Source organism: Ictalurus punctatus, chromosome 20 (genome assembly GCF_001660625.3).
Source record: "Ictalurus punctatus breed USDA103 chromosome 20, Coco_2.0, whole genome shotgun sequence".
In the NCBI taxonomy this organism is placed as follows: domain Eukaryota; kingdom Metazoa; phylum Chordata; class Actinopteri; order Siluriformes; family Ictaluridae; genus Ictalurus; species Ictalurus punctatus.
Genome location: NC_030435.2, coordinates 21,460,863 through 21,476,446, shown reverse-complemented (window position 1 = coordinate 21,476,446; position 15,584 = coordinate 21,460,863). Strand labels below are relative to the sequence as shown.

The 15,584-nt window shown below is 39.9% G+C and overlaps 1 protein-coding gene across 1 annotated transcript in view; it reads right to left on the bottom strand.

The window, feature by feature from the left end:
• Positions 1 to 1,855: 1,855 nt before the first annotated feature.
• Positions 1,856 to 15,584, bottom strand: part of cntnap2b (contactin associated protein 2b) — a 54,440-nt gene continuing 40,711 nt past the window's right edge. Inside the window, exons 15-25 of the mRNA XM_017496150.3 lie at positions 14,341 to 14,497; positions 13,620 to 13,747; positions 13,343 to 13,513; positions 12,549 to 12,767; positions 12,063 to 12,299; positions 10,792 to 11,016; positions 10,413 to 10,546; positions 9,360 to 9,453; positions 7,341 to 7,571; positions 5,142 to 5,216; positions 1,856 to 3,911 (exon numbers count right to left, since the gene is read on the bottom strand). Of these exons, the coding sequence (XP_017351639.1) occupies positions 3,712 to 3,911; positions 5,142 to 5,216; positions 7,341 to 7,571; positions 9,360 to 9,453; positions 10,413 to 10,546; positions 10,792 to 11,016; positions 12,063 to 12,299; positions 12,549 to 12,767; positions 13,343 to 13,513; positions 13,620 to 13,747; positions 14,341 to 14,497 (1,871 nt within the window). The 3' untranslated portion in view covers positions 1,856 to 3,711. The remainder of the gene's footprint in view (positions 3,912 to 5,141; positions 5,217 to 7,340; positions 7,572 to 9,359; positions 9,454 to 10,412; positions 10,547 to 10,791; positions 11,017 to 12,062; positions 12,300 to 12,548; positions 12,768 to 13,342; positions 13,514 to 13,619; positions 13,748 to 14,340; positions 14,498 to 15,584) is intronic.

Genomic DNA, 15,584 nt, shown 5'->3' with positions numbered 1-15,584 from the left:
CAGTTTATACTAGCTATTAAATAATTATCTAACCCATCATTATATCATGAAAACAAACAAATAACACTTATAAAAAAAATAATAATAAAAAGAACCACAACCCTCTGGATTTACGCCATACTTTGAGAACCACTGCTTTAAATCACAGTTTCATTCTGAACGTCGTTCATTTTCAGGGATATATATCGTAGAATATTCTCCTGATTTACCGCAATAAATAAACATAAACATAAACATTATGGATATTCAATGTACATGTTTATTTTTTGTCATTTTTCATTTCTTCCTTAAAATCTAGGTGTTTGACAGAAGAACAGATCACCTAGATCTTTAAGGCCATGCAACAATGTACAAATCATTTTTTTATTTATTTTTTTATTTTCATACATATATACAAATATACATCCGTATTTGTATATTGTATATGTCTAAGCAGCAAGACATAACAGTTAGAAATGCCTGGGGGGAAAAAAACTGCATGTAGTCCGTATAGCTGCTGAGGATATCAGAGTTCAGTTCTCTTTCCCACGTCAGATTTTCATGTACTGGAGAAACAATGCAATAATTTTTGCAATACTTTCATTACTGGACGCTTTGCATTCATACAACTGTAAAATCGAATAACACATAAAAAGTATGTAACAAAAAAAAGTGCAGATTTTCATGTTGGTAATCTTGTCATATATAAATATTAATGTCATTCACTGTACATTTATTGTAATGTTGCATCCGGGAACAACTTAAAGAAGCAATACGTGAAATTTTCTCGTCTATTGAAAAATAATTTCTTTAACAGGAGCCGTTGAATGTTACATGGTTACAAGAAAGATGAAAATAACCTGCATGTCTGAAATCTGTTCTTATGGTGTTCATCTGTTTCATTTTATAACAACACAATGCATAAAAACATTCCAGACACCAAATCCATAAAGTGAAATCGCACTTGCTTTAATATTGATCATGCTTGCAAACAAACAAACAAACAAACAAAAACATGTATGATATGGAAACCTACAAAGCGGTGTGCAAAAGTTTACACACCCTTAGGACAAAATGAAAGAAAAAAAAAAGTTACCGGGAGCAATTTATAGCAACAAGAGGTTCCTTAAAGATACGGATATTAATACTGAAAAAAAAACAAGAGATCCGCTCAAATTTGTGCATCTCTTGTGATTACTGAACATTCGATTCATCTTGCCTAATAACTTGGGAGTTGGAACTCTTTTTACTTGGGCATCGTTTGCAAAATAGAAATACGTTTTATTTATCCACCCCCTCCCTCATTGAACAACCATGGGGGCACAAACTTTTGCACTTGACTGTAGATCTGTAGGAAAAATGCTGTCTATCTGCCAGCCGTCACTAGACGACACTGTAACTTAAATTCTGACATAACTACATAATAAACAGACCCTTCCCTTTAAGCCAGTAGGGTTTAATATCTGATAATCTTATAACTCACCTGCGACTAATTGTCTGATCTGAGCTCGTCTGAACGCCGTGAGGAATTAACACGCTGCACATTCACACGCCACATCAGATCAAATCAGGATTTTGCTGAAGTGCATCAGAGAACATGCTCATGGCTGTACTGCAGCTGTGTGTGCTGTGAAAGCCTGCGGGAGCTCGTTTTAGGCATCGGGTCCTACTGTAGGACCATGCTTGTGGATAAATCATACAAATAAACAAACAAACAAACAAACAATGTTGTATTGCAGTTCTGTATCCTGTACAAGCCGGTGGAAGGTCATCTTGGCACTGTATCTTACTTTAGAACCACACAAACAAACAAAAAACAAAACATTGTAGGCACTGTGTCTTACTTTAGAACCACACATATAAACAAACAAACAAGTAAACAAACAAACAAAGTTATTTATTCATTTCTGTATCCTCTGAAAAGTCATTTTGGCACTGTGTCTTACTTTTTTTTTTACAACGAAAATAATTAAATAGATAGATAAGATAGATAGATAGATAAGATAGATAGATAAAGACAGAAATAAAGGAAAACATAAATAAATTCAAATTAATTAAATAAATAAACACAAATAAAGAAAGAAAGAAAGAGAAAAGAGAAAGAAAGGGAAACAAATAAGTAAAGACAGAAGGAAAGGAAAACAAATCAATTCTAGTAAGTAAATAAATAAATAGATACATAAATAAACAAACAAACAAGTTGATAAATAAAGACAGAAAGAAAGAAAACATAAAATAGATAGACAGATAGATAAAGACATATAAAATAAACAAATAAATAAATACAAAGAGAAAGAAAGGAAAACATAAATAAATTCAAATTAATTAATTAAATAAACACAAATAAATAAATAAATAAATAAAGAAAGAAAGACAGAAAAGAGAAAGAAAGGGAAACATAAATAGATAAATAAATAAATAAATAAATAAATAAATAACAACAGACGGAAAGGAAAACAAATTAATTCTAATAAGTAAATAAATAAATAGATACATAAATAAACAAACAAACAAGCAGATAAATAAAAACAGAAAGAAAGAAAACATAAAATAGATAGACAGACAGATAGATATAGACATATAAAATAAACATAAATAAATAAATACAAAGAGAAAGAAAGGAAAACATAAATAAATTCAAATTAAATAATAAATAAAGAAATAAAGAAATAAAGACAGAAGGAAAGGAAAACAAATCAATTCTAATAAGTAAATAAATAAATAGATACATAAACAAACAAACAAACAAACAGATAAATAAAGACAGAAAGAAAGAAAACAAATAAATAAAAAATAAGCACACAAATAAATAAATAGATAGATAAATAGATAGATAGATATATAGATAAATAAATAGATAGATATATAGATAGACAGATAAAGACAGAAAGAAAGGTGTCTTTTGAAAGGATGTCATTATGGTTCTGTAGAACAAACAAATCAAATCAAATAAAACCAAACAAACAAACACTTTTGAAACTGTAAAATGGAGAAGAGTGGATTGTTCCTTTAATGGTTGGAGACGCCGAGTTAAATCTCTCAGGAACATCAACAAACCTGAACCAAGCACTTCCTGCTTCTGACACGATCATTTCTAACATTCAGTATTAACCAGGCTGGATGAAAGATTCCTGAAGGCCGTTTTCCAAACGAGGGGATGGAATAAATCACATTTACACACACACACCCACACATCCACACCCACACACACACACCACACACACAGAGGGAATGAACACAGCTACAGAACACAAAGAACATAAAGTACGCAGGAGCTGCTGTAACAGTGTGGAACGGCATTCGTGTCCCATGCTACTGTGCTGTATCGCTGAAAACATACTGACATACAATCACACGTCATCATCTGTAACACCAATATCCGTTATGCTCTTGGGGTTTGTGAAGAAGACTCTCAGAAGAAGGCTGTCCACCGTTCTGATGGAGGCTTCCGGTTGCTTCCATTTGTCAGTCCATGAAAAGCAGAAAGATGTTTTGTCTCTATGTAGTGAACCGGATGAAGTGAGACTTTATATACAGCGTAATTCCCGGGCAGTGTCCTGTCCATCAGTAAACACACTTCACTTCCTCCTGGAGTCTGTATGATGCCACACACACACACACACACACACACACACACACACACACACACACACACACACGCTGAGAGTTAATGTTGGTCTCGTGATGCGTCTCTGTGTATGTAACTCCCCCTTTTTCTCATGCACCGGGGGCTTAAATAAACCATTCCTTCTTGCTCTCGTCGATGGTCTCTGTAAAGGCAGGGTCGTTCACGATGATGGCGGCGTCAGCACAGTCCGCTGACTCCGCCCCCTTTGCTTCGTTGGTGTGGTACGAGCCCTTGTGGCGGAACATGTGGCGCACCAGGAACACCAGCGTGCAGAGGATGGAGAAGATTACGACCGCAATGATGCCTGAACAACAGGGGGTGGGGGAGGGGTGTGAATGTAGCGTCATTATAACAGTAATAATAATAATAAGGGGAAGAATAAGAAGGAGGATGATAATAAAAATGCCATTATTATTATTTATGTGTAATTCTGATTAATCTTATTTGTGGTAAATCATAATAACAAAATAGTATAATTACCGTATATTAGAATAGTATGTTATTGATATTAACTAATTAACAACAACAACATCATCAAAAATAATAATCTTATTACGTCTTATTTAATGAACTTGATTTACCTATTAGTATTAATAATTGTAAGAATATTTTGATATTTAGTCCACTAAATTATATATTATACATTTTAATAATTACTATTATTAGCTTTAGTAATAATCCTAATAACTAATAATTTATTATACTCAACGTATATAATAAGAATAAAAAAATAATAACGATAATAATAATATTCTTAGAATAATAATAATAATCTCTTAATAATATGAATAATCATAAGACTATTTCAATATATTCACTAAAGTATGACATATTTTTAAATATCTAATAACATTATCATTATAATTGTTCTTATTAATAAACAACAACAACAATTATTAGTATTAATAATTAATGAATTATATTATTATTATTATTATTAATAATATAACGATGAATGAGGAAATATTGTGATAGATGAATTACCATTATCTGTTGCAAATTGCAGCCAAAAAAAGTATAATCACATCAGTGATAAATATAGAAATAAAAAACTTTTAAACATTGTTAACATTATCCGAACGATCCGCATTAATAATCAGATTATTATTGGGTTATACACGTAGTAAACTAACGCATTAAGATCTGAACTGACTGCTACACTAACAACTAAAAAAGTAGGATTAATTTAATGATTGGTATGAAACACACTTATTTATTTATTTATTTACTTACTTACTAAATATAACAATAATAACCATTATTGCGAACATTGTGTTTTATTTGATGATTATTAGCTCATTGTCTTTCCACTGACTGACTGTTCTGTCGTCCACACGGGGGAGCTTTCAGCATTTAAATCGCACACACACACACACACACACACACACACACTCAAGCAGAATCTCACTAACCCGCACTTATGTAATGGAACACGAGGAATCGTATGAATCATACTATAATTGTGAGAATTTCTATAATGACTGAAACATATTTCGTTCAGTATGATGCAAACCGAATGCACGTGAAGCCTCACCTCCGATTATCGCCGAGTCGCGGTTCACCCCATCCCGGCTCACCCCCTCTTCATCGAAAGGGAACTGGATTCCAGCTAAACAAAGGAAGATAAAAGATTTCTAAAACAATCAAGCAGATATGTGTGTGTGTGTGTGTGTGTGTGTGTGTGTGTTAGCTGACATTACAATCAGTGTGTCTTGTGTGAATCGAGTGTGAGTGGAGAGGTCGAGGTTGGCACAGGAGCAGAGCTGAGATAAACCGTCTGCTCTCTTCAGCTGCCATCTCAGCAGGACACACACTCTACATGACCGAAACCCAGGAATACCAAATGCACCCCTACACACACACACACACACACACACACACACATGGGATGTGATGTATGTGCCAGTGCTGCACTAATCCTCTCTATAGCCCAGGGATCACAGATGGCATCATCACTATAGCTTTCTTTTAATAAAACACCACCCTTAGTGTGCCTTCTCCTACTGTACAACCCGTATCAACTATAAACAACCACGTACAGTTTCTCTCTAAACAAATTCATTTAAAAACAACCTCATTTCCAGGAATAAACTCGGTCTCTGAAATCTCTAGGCGGAAAACGAAACTGCAGCTTTGTGGCCTGTATTTCCAAAAGCAGCAAGGAAGATCATTTCTCTAAAAGACCTTCTGAAATGTCATGCAGAACCTCACTGTACACAAACTCCGTGAGATATTACTCTCCGTTACTGCCACATGGCGTCAAGCGCTTACGCTTCCTTTCTCACTAATGGCTTTTCGACTCTTCATACAAACAAAACAATATGCATATGTTCATATTATATACTGTCACCTAAGTCTACTTTCATTACGATTCACCAAGAACAGCACGCCAGAGAAAGTTTCCAGAGAAAGAAAGAAATATATCCGTACGGTATGCACTGTATACGTATAATATATAATATACACTCTTTATTACTTCATTAAAGTACGCCTGCTCGTCCGTGCAGATAGCCGATCGGCCAATCACGTGACGGCCGTGCAGTACAGAAAGTCAAGCGGGTACAGGTCGAGCGCTTCATTTAATATTCGCATCAAACAACGACATCTGATTGGCTGGTCTGATCTACTGGGATTTTCACACACAACAAAACTCGACAGTTCACACAAAGTGGTGTCGAAAAAACGTCCAGTGAGGACCGGCTCTGACGAGAAGGCGACGGAAACTCGAATGGACAACTCTTTACAACCGCGACGAGCAGAAAAGCATCTCACGGACGGTTCGTTCACACGGACGACGATATCCCGATATTAACCCTGTTAAGACGATACTCTGATTATGAAACTAGCACGTAAACGGCGATTACTGATTACGTTAATCCGATTAAAGTCATACTCGAAGTAAACTCAAATGGAATTAAGACGTGTGGAGCGTTCCTGTTTTAGTCGTGTTATCGAAGTGCGTTACAGACGTGTACGCACCTTAGTCACATTATTAACGTCATGTGGGAGTTTTCACCGCGTTTTGCGACGGGGCATGATCACACACACACACGGCAGCGCTCGACCGTTTGACGGCAAACGACAGAGCACGGCCGCGTCCGAAACCGCGTACTTACCCGCACTTAACCTACACGTGTGGTTTAGGATGCAGATCATGGGTATAGCATGACAAATAATTAACTTATTAATGAACCCCCGCACACACACATCTGACACGAAAGGTTCAATGCTTGATGTTTTTAGATGTTGTAAATACCAGGAAATTGGCGTTCCGATACTTTCGGAGGGGACCGTGAATGTTCCGGCGATCTTTTTAAAGCTCACTTTTGCTTCTCAACTCCTCAACTCCGTTCATATACTCAGTGGATCGTTGGAGGAGTCGAGCACTCCTCAAGTTACAGAATTATAGCTCTCATAACTTTTGCTCGGTGGTTTATTTTTACCCTCGACGCCCTGGACATTTAAACCCGGAGCTCGGAATAAACGGACTATAAACGATGAGAAGGAGAGGATGTACAGAAGGAAGGGCTATAGATCTTCAGTCTCAGGAGAACGTGTGGTCATGACTCGTCGACAAGGCCTGGATCGATAAAGCAGCCTTGCTAATGATCACACAGCAACATGAGCCGGAAGGGAAACCCGAGGGAGCAGATCGGTAACGAGGCGCTGCGAGCTGTAATAACCGTCATGATGGCAACGATGTAGAAACAATCGCCATCCTCGTCATCCTCACCTGATTCGGGCTGCCAGGGGTTGAAGGTCACCGACATGGCGGGGATGGTGAGCGGTAAAGCGCCGCAGTTGGACTCCACCAGCACGCCCTGAACGGAAGCGGTGGACGGAGCGCTCGGTCTCAACGCCGCTTTCAGAGGCGCGATGCGGTTGAACTGCACCCTGGAGAGGCAGCCGACGAAGCCTGGAGTGTTATAACGCTCTATGAGCACGCTGTCTACCTGACCCGTTTCTGAAAAAAGAAACAAGAAGAAGAGATTGTAGAAGTTTAGATACAGCAATAATAAAGGAATGAAACCCTTAGGAGCGTGCGTTAAGCGTGCGTTAAGCGTGCTAAGCGTTACGCTGTAGGAAAATAATCGACGACGAGGCGCTGCGATGCCGCGTGATGTCACGTGGAGGCACTGTTCCCGCCCAGATGTTGATTATTTTCCAATAACAGCGCGTGTGAAAGTGTTTAGTCCCTGTCAAACCTTAGAAATTTGCCAATCCTACGTATTAAAGAACGACGTGGATTTTATTATTTTTTTTATCCGTTTACAGGTACATTTAATGTTATGGAACGTCTGTGAAACAAGTCAGTTCCTGTTCTCGCTTATACTATAGCAGCTATAAACTATTTCTTTATTTATTTCCCTGCCGTGTCAATGAACTTACACTAGAAGATAAAATCGATACGTAATAATTATAATATATAAGGAATAACACACTTCAGGGCATGCTGTTACAGGAGACGAATCTATACCCTAAGGAGTAACTCTTTTTTTTTTTTTTTTTTTCGATAACAGTACCGCCCTGAAGTGTTTATTCCTCTTACAGCACAGCGATTTGTCTTACGGTATTTATTAACGAACGACAATGAAATGTTTATCCTTTTGTAGCCATGTTTTGGAACTTTCTTGAAACAAATGAGTCCCTGGTAGAAATCCTGGTACAAACACTCCTCTTCCTGTTGATACTACAGTACGGAATGTCGCGAGGACTATTGTCAAGTCCTTCTGACCGATCAGGATTTGAGAATTCAGCAGCGCTGTAGTAAAGCGATAAACAACACAATAGTGTCAGGGTTACCTGTGTGTGTGTGTGTGTGTGCGTGTGAGAAAGAGAGAGAGAGTGAGAGAGAGAGACGTGGGTGCAATTCTCTGGTTTCTCAGAGACGCAGCCGTGTTTTCCTTCCAGAAATGAGCCCCTCAGAGCTCAGCCTTTCTATCTGTCTTGCTCTACCTATCTATTTATACGCCCGCTCCTTCCTGTTTATCACGGCTACTTCATCATCGACCTGGCCGATTTGAGTTTTTACACTACAGAGCGTTTCCTGGCTGACTTTCCTGCCTGTGTGGCGCGTCTCTGAGCGCTCCGAGTCTCGGTCCGCCTCTGCTCTAGCATCACGGCTAAGACGTGGAGAGTGGAGCGAGGACAGGAGCTCTCTCTTTCCAGAGCGCTTACGGGACAGGATGATCTCGGTACTCAGGGGAGCTGACTCACTTCACACGCAAAATGTGGAAAGTGGATTTCCGAAAGCTGTTCAATCATGGACAAAGCCTCGCTTTTTCCACACTCTTGAAGTCGAGTCTCAAAATAACGCCGTTTTTAATCCCACGTCGGAAAACGTTAAACGTACAGCTTAACTCCTTTACTGTCGCGTAGCGCTCGCGCTGGAGTCTCCTTCCATGAACGTTAAATAAACATCTCTACACAGAACACTCCATCGTATCGTTCAAGTCCCTGTGTACGCTGTTACTATAGAAACGATAACGTATTAAAATGAATACAGGCCGAGCGCATTCATATAAACCGGTGATTTCTAGAAAACGATTCACCTTCTGACCAATCAGAACTGAGAATCCAACATCGCTGTCGTATAACATACTATGCATTATTATTATTATTATTATTATTATTATATATCCGTATAGCATATAATTAGCTTAATGACTCTGGCCACCATTTTGACTCTGAGTGTTGGAACGCTTGTGATCAATTCATTAATTGTATGTTTTCGGAAAAATGAACCGCTCACCGAAGACTTTTCCGAGGAAAATGGTCTTGATCAGGTTGAACTCGGTGTCCGACGCTTCAGGGAGGGAGTAACTCATGGTGGGGTAATGATCTAACTGTACACGTGGAAAAACACACAAATATATAAACACACACAGGCTACTGAATAATATATATGTTACAGTTTACTGCATCATCCATCCATCCATATATTTCCCATACTGCTTATCCTACGTAGAGCTGTGGGGAGCCTGGAGCTTATCCCAGGGAGCTCGGGGCACAGGGTGGGGGACAGCCTGGACGGAGTGCCAATCCATCACGGTACACAATAAGGTCCCAAAATATCTTAGAAATGTGTATAAACATTCCTTTATACCATTGGAAATTAGAATATTAAATGACGGGTAAGCAACTCCTTTTGAGAAATTAATTTTTATATTGATGCATTGTGTATGTGTATAATTGTAGGGGTTTTATTTGTGTTTGAGAAGCCAAAGAGGAATTTCCACATTGGTGGACAATAAAGTTGTCAATCAATCAATCATTCACTTTGGACATGCCAATCAGCCTACAACGCATGTCTTTGGACCTGGGGAGGAAACCGGAGTACCCGGAGGAAACCCCCAAAGCACGGGGTTCACAAGGCAGAGATGGGATTTGAACCCCCATCCCTAGAGGTGCGAGGCAAACATGCTAACCACGAAACCACCTTTTGTTTTACAGCAGCTCTGGCCAAACTACAGCCTGCGAGCCATTTTTTAAAAGGAGTATTTTATAAAGAAAATTAGCGTGGGGCCAAAGGAAGTTAAACACGGTTTTATTCTATTCGGTTTTCATTTTTGTTTAGTTTTTAATTGTTCCCGTAAAAAAAAAAAAAAAAGAACGAGCGTGAAAACAGATCCGCGTGCCCTTCTCTTTACAAAATAACTGACTTTCATTTCAAAGGTGTACGATAAAGTAATGATAAAGTTTGGATTAACAACAACTATACGAGTACAAACACAATCAGGAGACTGGGAACACTGGGAATAAAACCCCATCTATCATCTGTATTAGCATTAATCTGAGATTCAACCTGCAGATGAACGAGTCTGTCGCGCCGGCTGATGTTGACGCTGTGCGGCTGACCGTTGGCTACGTTGCGGTGATCAAGGCTGATAACGAAAGGCTCCTTCAGCCCGCCCAGGTTGTAGCGGATCTGCAGAGTACCTGAGATTAAAATCACGACACGTGCTGGATTAACAAGAGAACAAATTCCCGCTCTGAGACGAAATATCATAGGGAGACAGATTTATAAGACAGTTATAGTACAGAAAGTGGGATCTGACTGGATAAAAAGAAGCAGAAACCAGGCGTGGGACCTAAAAAGTTGCACGATACAGATGCGAGGCGAAATGCCCTCGTGCAAGTCCAACTCTGCTTTCATTTTCTCCTCATTATCGCGACCGTCTCACCGTTGTGCCGCAGCACCACCGCCAGATAATCCTGAGTCCTGGAGCTGATGTAGGCCAGGACGGAAGGGGCGTGAGAGGTGCTGAAGCTGAAGCTGAGCTCCTCCTGCGTCAGGTTTCCCTCCACACTCAGAGCTCCTAAAGTGCCCTTCACCGCAGGATACGAGATGCTGCCAGACATGAAGTCGTAGCGGACCAACGTGCCGCTCTCGAAATACCCGCCCACATCTAGAGCACACGAGAAGGAAATGAGCAAAAAGAAAATATAGTCAAAAATCGCTTCTTAGTTCAGAAACAGAGCTCAGCGTGAACACGACACAGTGTGAGGAACTGTCCGAAGATTCTTCAGCTCCACAGGGCGGAGAAAAGCGAGAACATCAGCCCTCTTCCGCATACACGAGCTCGCAGACAGCTACGATCGGCTAACGTCGCCGCGATTGATTTCAATTGGGGAAATCTCCCGAATTTCTGTATTTTTTTCCTCACACTATGTACGTATATATATTTCATCTCTAGTACAATTTCATGATGCTTTACAATAAAATATTCTTTAATATGAAGTGAATCAAATAAATTGATTCAAATGAAGTGAATCCTCATTTGTAAGTCGCTTTGGATAAAAGCGTCTGCTGAATGAATAAACGTACAATAATAAAAACAAACAAAAGCTACATCTATCATTTTCAAAAATGCAAAAAAAAAAATTCACAACATACATTGAGTGAATTTTGAAAAAGAAAAAACAAACAAACAACCAAACTTAAATGAAACATTTAAAAGTATAAGATTAAACATTTATCCTTCTCACTTATAAATTGCTTTTTTTTAAAAATTTAAAAAAATTTTTTTAATTCTTATATATAAAATAAGAAAACCCCCACAAATCTTAAAACAGTTAAATATTCATATGCGTATGCAAATAAATGTAATTAATCTCAGAAGAAAATCGAATTATTTTCTTTTAATACGTATGTAGCTTTTTAAACCGAGTGTTATGCTGAACCACATTACGGAAATATGAAATCGTTTCCTACGCCTTCACGTTTTTACTTCGTAACAGTGTTAAAACACCGATGTCTTATGTCTGTAATAGAGATTAAAATACGTTTAAAAATCTCAAAAATATTTAAAGTCTCTCCTGACCTGCATTGGTTATGACTAATGTTAGTATTATTGGATCAGCAGGTCATTAATGTTGAATTAATGTGTATTAAACAATAAATATATGAACACGTGTATAGCGTAGTAGATTACAGGTGGACCGTATCGCATACCGTCAGAGCAGAAGGGTCCGTCGAAGGCCGTGAGGCTGCAGTCGCACGTGTAGCCGTTATATTTCTCCACACACTTGCCTCCATTTTGGCAGCGCGCGCCGTAGCTAGGGCAGTGACCCGAGCAGCCGGGCTTCACTCCTGGAGTCACCTTGGCTCTCTCCTCCAGGTCAAGGGTCACGCCGTTCATCCTGAGCGAGCGGATGCATCCGAGAAATCCCCTCTGCCCTCCTGAGGCGCCTAGAGCGAGAAATCAATAGCTTTGGATTGTGGAGATCTGGCCGCTCTGCGCTAGTCCATACATTAGCATAGAAATGAAATTAGTGTTAGTGAGTTAGCACTTGGGTCTTGAGTCTATTATCGAGGAGAAAATGCAAATGTTTATGTAAACAGTGATGGGAGGAGGTTGGAAGAGGAGCGCTTTCAGATTCGCTGTGTGAGCAGTCTGGTGGTTTTTATTTATTTATTTATTTATTTATTTATTTTTACCGATGAAGAGCTGACTGAAGAGCTGGAGACGGGTGTGGCCCTGGGGCGGGGCCAGACGCACGTCTCTGTACGCTTTGTCCAGTCGCAGTACGGCTTCCTTCACGTTGCGTTCGGCCTCCACCCTGTGCCACTGGTTGTTGTTGAGGGCCGTCGGTGAGCGCACGCTCAGCTCCACCGGCCCGTTCCCCACGTCAAAGGAGAAGCAGACCACGTTAGCAGCTACGTGGAAGAAAAAAAAAAAACGAAACGGATTCAACTGGCCTGCAATGGACGTCGCATTGATCCAGGGAAATTTACCGCGGTTCAGATGATAAAAAAATGATTTCTTTGAAAATAACGTTGAAACAACATTATATCTCACAGCCCCCAAGGTTAATCTAAACCCTACCGCTTTTATTACTTACACAGGGACTTCTATTGAGGATGCTCCATATATAATTAGAATAAAACATTGCTGCTGAATAATATTTAATAAAGGAAAACAGATACTCGTTGATATGTGGAAGCATTTTGTAAGGTGTGGTTTAGTTAACGTTTATGGAAGGAGTCTCCAGCGTCAGAGCTGTATAACAGTACCTCGGTGCTTTCTTCATGTATAGCATGACAAGCTGCGTGACGGACTGCGTGTTTATATAACAGGAACGTTAACAGGAACTACATTCTTTTGCAGATGTTCCAAAACATTAAACGTAATAAATACACAATGAGAACTACACAATTCTTGCCTGCATGCAAATTGTAAGTGCTGTATCCTTTCTAAATAAATAAATAAATAAATAAATCGACATCCTCACATTTCAGTTCGATGCGAATGAAGTCGGCGTTGCCGAGGTTTTCCAGAAAGATGCCGTGCGAAGACGAGGTCTTGAAGTAGAAGCTGATGTCGGCGCTGGCCTCGCCTTGAAACGTGGGGAAGTGCAGGTACGCGGCTGGAGTGATGAAAGACGCGGCGTTCCAGAAGTTTCCTAAGCGACGGACAGACGCGTATTACCCAAAGCGTGTCAAAAGTCTCATGCATTCAGAATTATTTTTATTTATTCATTTATTTTTTTCAAAATGCACTTCACGTACGGTCTCCTTGGCAGCGGAGAGGGCCTACGGTAAGCTTGGCCTCGGATCCGGAGCGTTCGGCGTCTCCGACGACCACTTGAGTAACGGGGAGATGGTCCTTGTACATCAGCACACCTGCGTCCTCACGCCTGAGACCGTAAATAAAGAATAAAGAAATAATAATAACATGTAAATTAATCATCCTGACCACCAGAGGGGGATGTGTCATTACGTCATTCCGCATGCCCAGTCTTGTAGGTGTCCAGAGAATTCGTTTTTATTCTATTCGGCATCACACACTAAGCAAACAGTCAGGTTCAGACTTAGATCTGATATGTTTTTTCCCTGAGATGTTTTTTAAACACTATTAAAAGGAGTTCACACCTACGCCGGACACGTATCGGCTGCTTTTCGGAATATTTCGCTCTGAGTCGTCCGTTTAAAAAAAAGATTTTTCTTGTAAATAAAATGTTATTTTAATGGAAGAAATTAATATGTCGGCACGATTATATTTTTGTCTACGACACCGATGGCACACATTTAATCACACACCTCCAGATCAAAAGATTTTTAGCATCATGAGAAACATTTCAGTCGAGTGTCCACAAACTTTTGACCGGTAGTGTATGTTTGCTAACACTAATCCCTATCCATTATAACTGACCTTTTGGTCTAGTCTGCTTATTAACAGCCTCAGATATTACGTCACGTTGGAAAGAGTGAAGTTCTCCTCCTCACTCACCATTGTCTCTGGTCTGCGTCGCAGTTGCAGTAGTAGTTTGGGTCGGTACAGTTGCGCTCGATGCCGCAGGCGCATTTCTGGATTCCCGGCCCTGAGCCGCCCCAGTAGAAGTGTTTCTCGTTGCTGCGACCGACCCACCAGGTGTACGCCGGGCCGTCTAACAAAACACACAACGAACAAATTATACCGCCGCTATAGTACTGTCGAATCCTCGATTCCGATTGGTCACATTAGGAGAGTCTCTAACTGCAGGTCTGCTAGTCGTATCAGCTATAATTCAAATCGGGGGTTTATATGAATGCTCTAATACGTTATCGTTTCTATAGCAACAACTTTATGGCCATTATCGTGTTACAAAGAGAAACATCATTATATATAAATAAGCCTTGATACGGTGGTGATTTTCGGTGAGGAAATGTTTATTTGACGTTTATAGAAGGAGTCTCCAGTGTCAGGATGAGAGTTAAAGCTGAAACTTCATAATGTATACATTATCATATATACAGTAATGGTTGCTAAGTATTCCGTCCATCCATCCATCCATCCATCCATCCATCTATTCATCCATCCATCCATCCATCAATCCATTTATCCATCCACCCATTCATCCATCCATCCATCCACCCATTCATCCATCCGTCCATCCATCCATTCATCCATCCATCCATTCATCCATCCATCCATCCATCAATCCATTCATCCATCCACCCATTCATCCATCCACCCATTCATCCATCCGTCCATCCATCCATCCATCCATCTATTCATCCATCCATCCACCCATTCATCCATCCATTCATCCATCCGTCCATCCATCCATTCGTCCATCCATCCATCCACCCATTCATCCATCCACCCATTCATCCATCCATCCATCCATCCGTCCATCCATCCATCCATCCATCTATTCATCCATCCATCCACCCATTCATCCATCCATTCATCCATCCGTCCATCCATCCATTCGTCCATCCATCCATTCATCCATCCGTCCATCCATCAATCCATTCATACATCCATCCCTCAATCCATCCATCCATCCATCCATCCATCCACCCATTCATCCATCCATCCATCCATCCATTCATCCATCCATCCATCCATCAATCCATTCATCCATCCATCCATCCATCCATCAATCCATTCATCCATCCATCCATCCATTCATCCATCCATCCACGCATTCATCCATCCATCCATCAATCCATTCATCCATCAATCCCTTCATCCATCCATCCATCCAT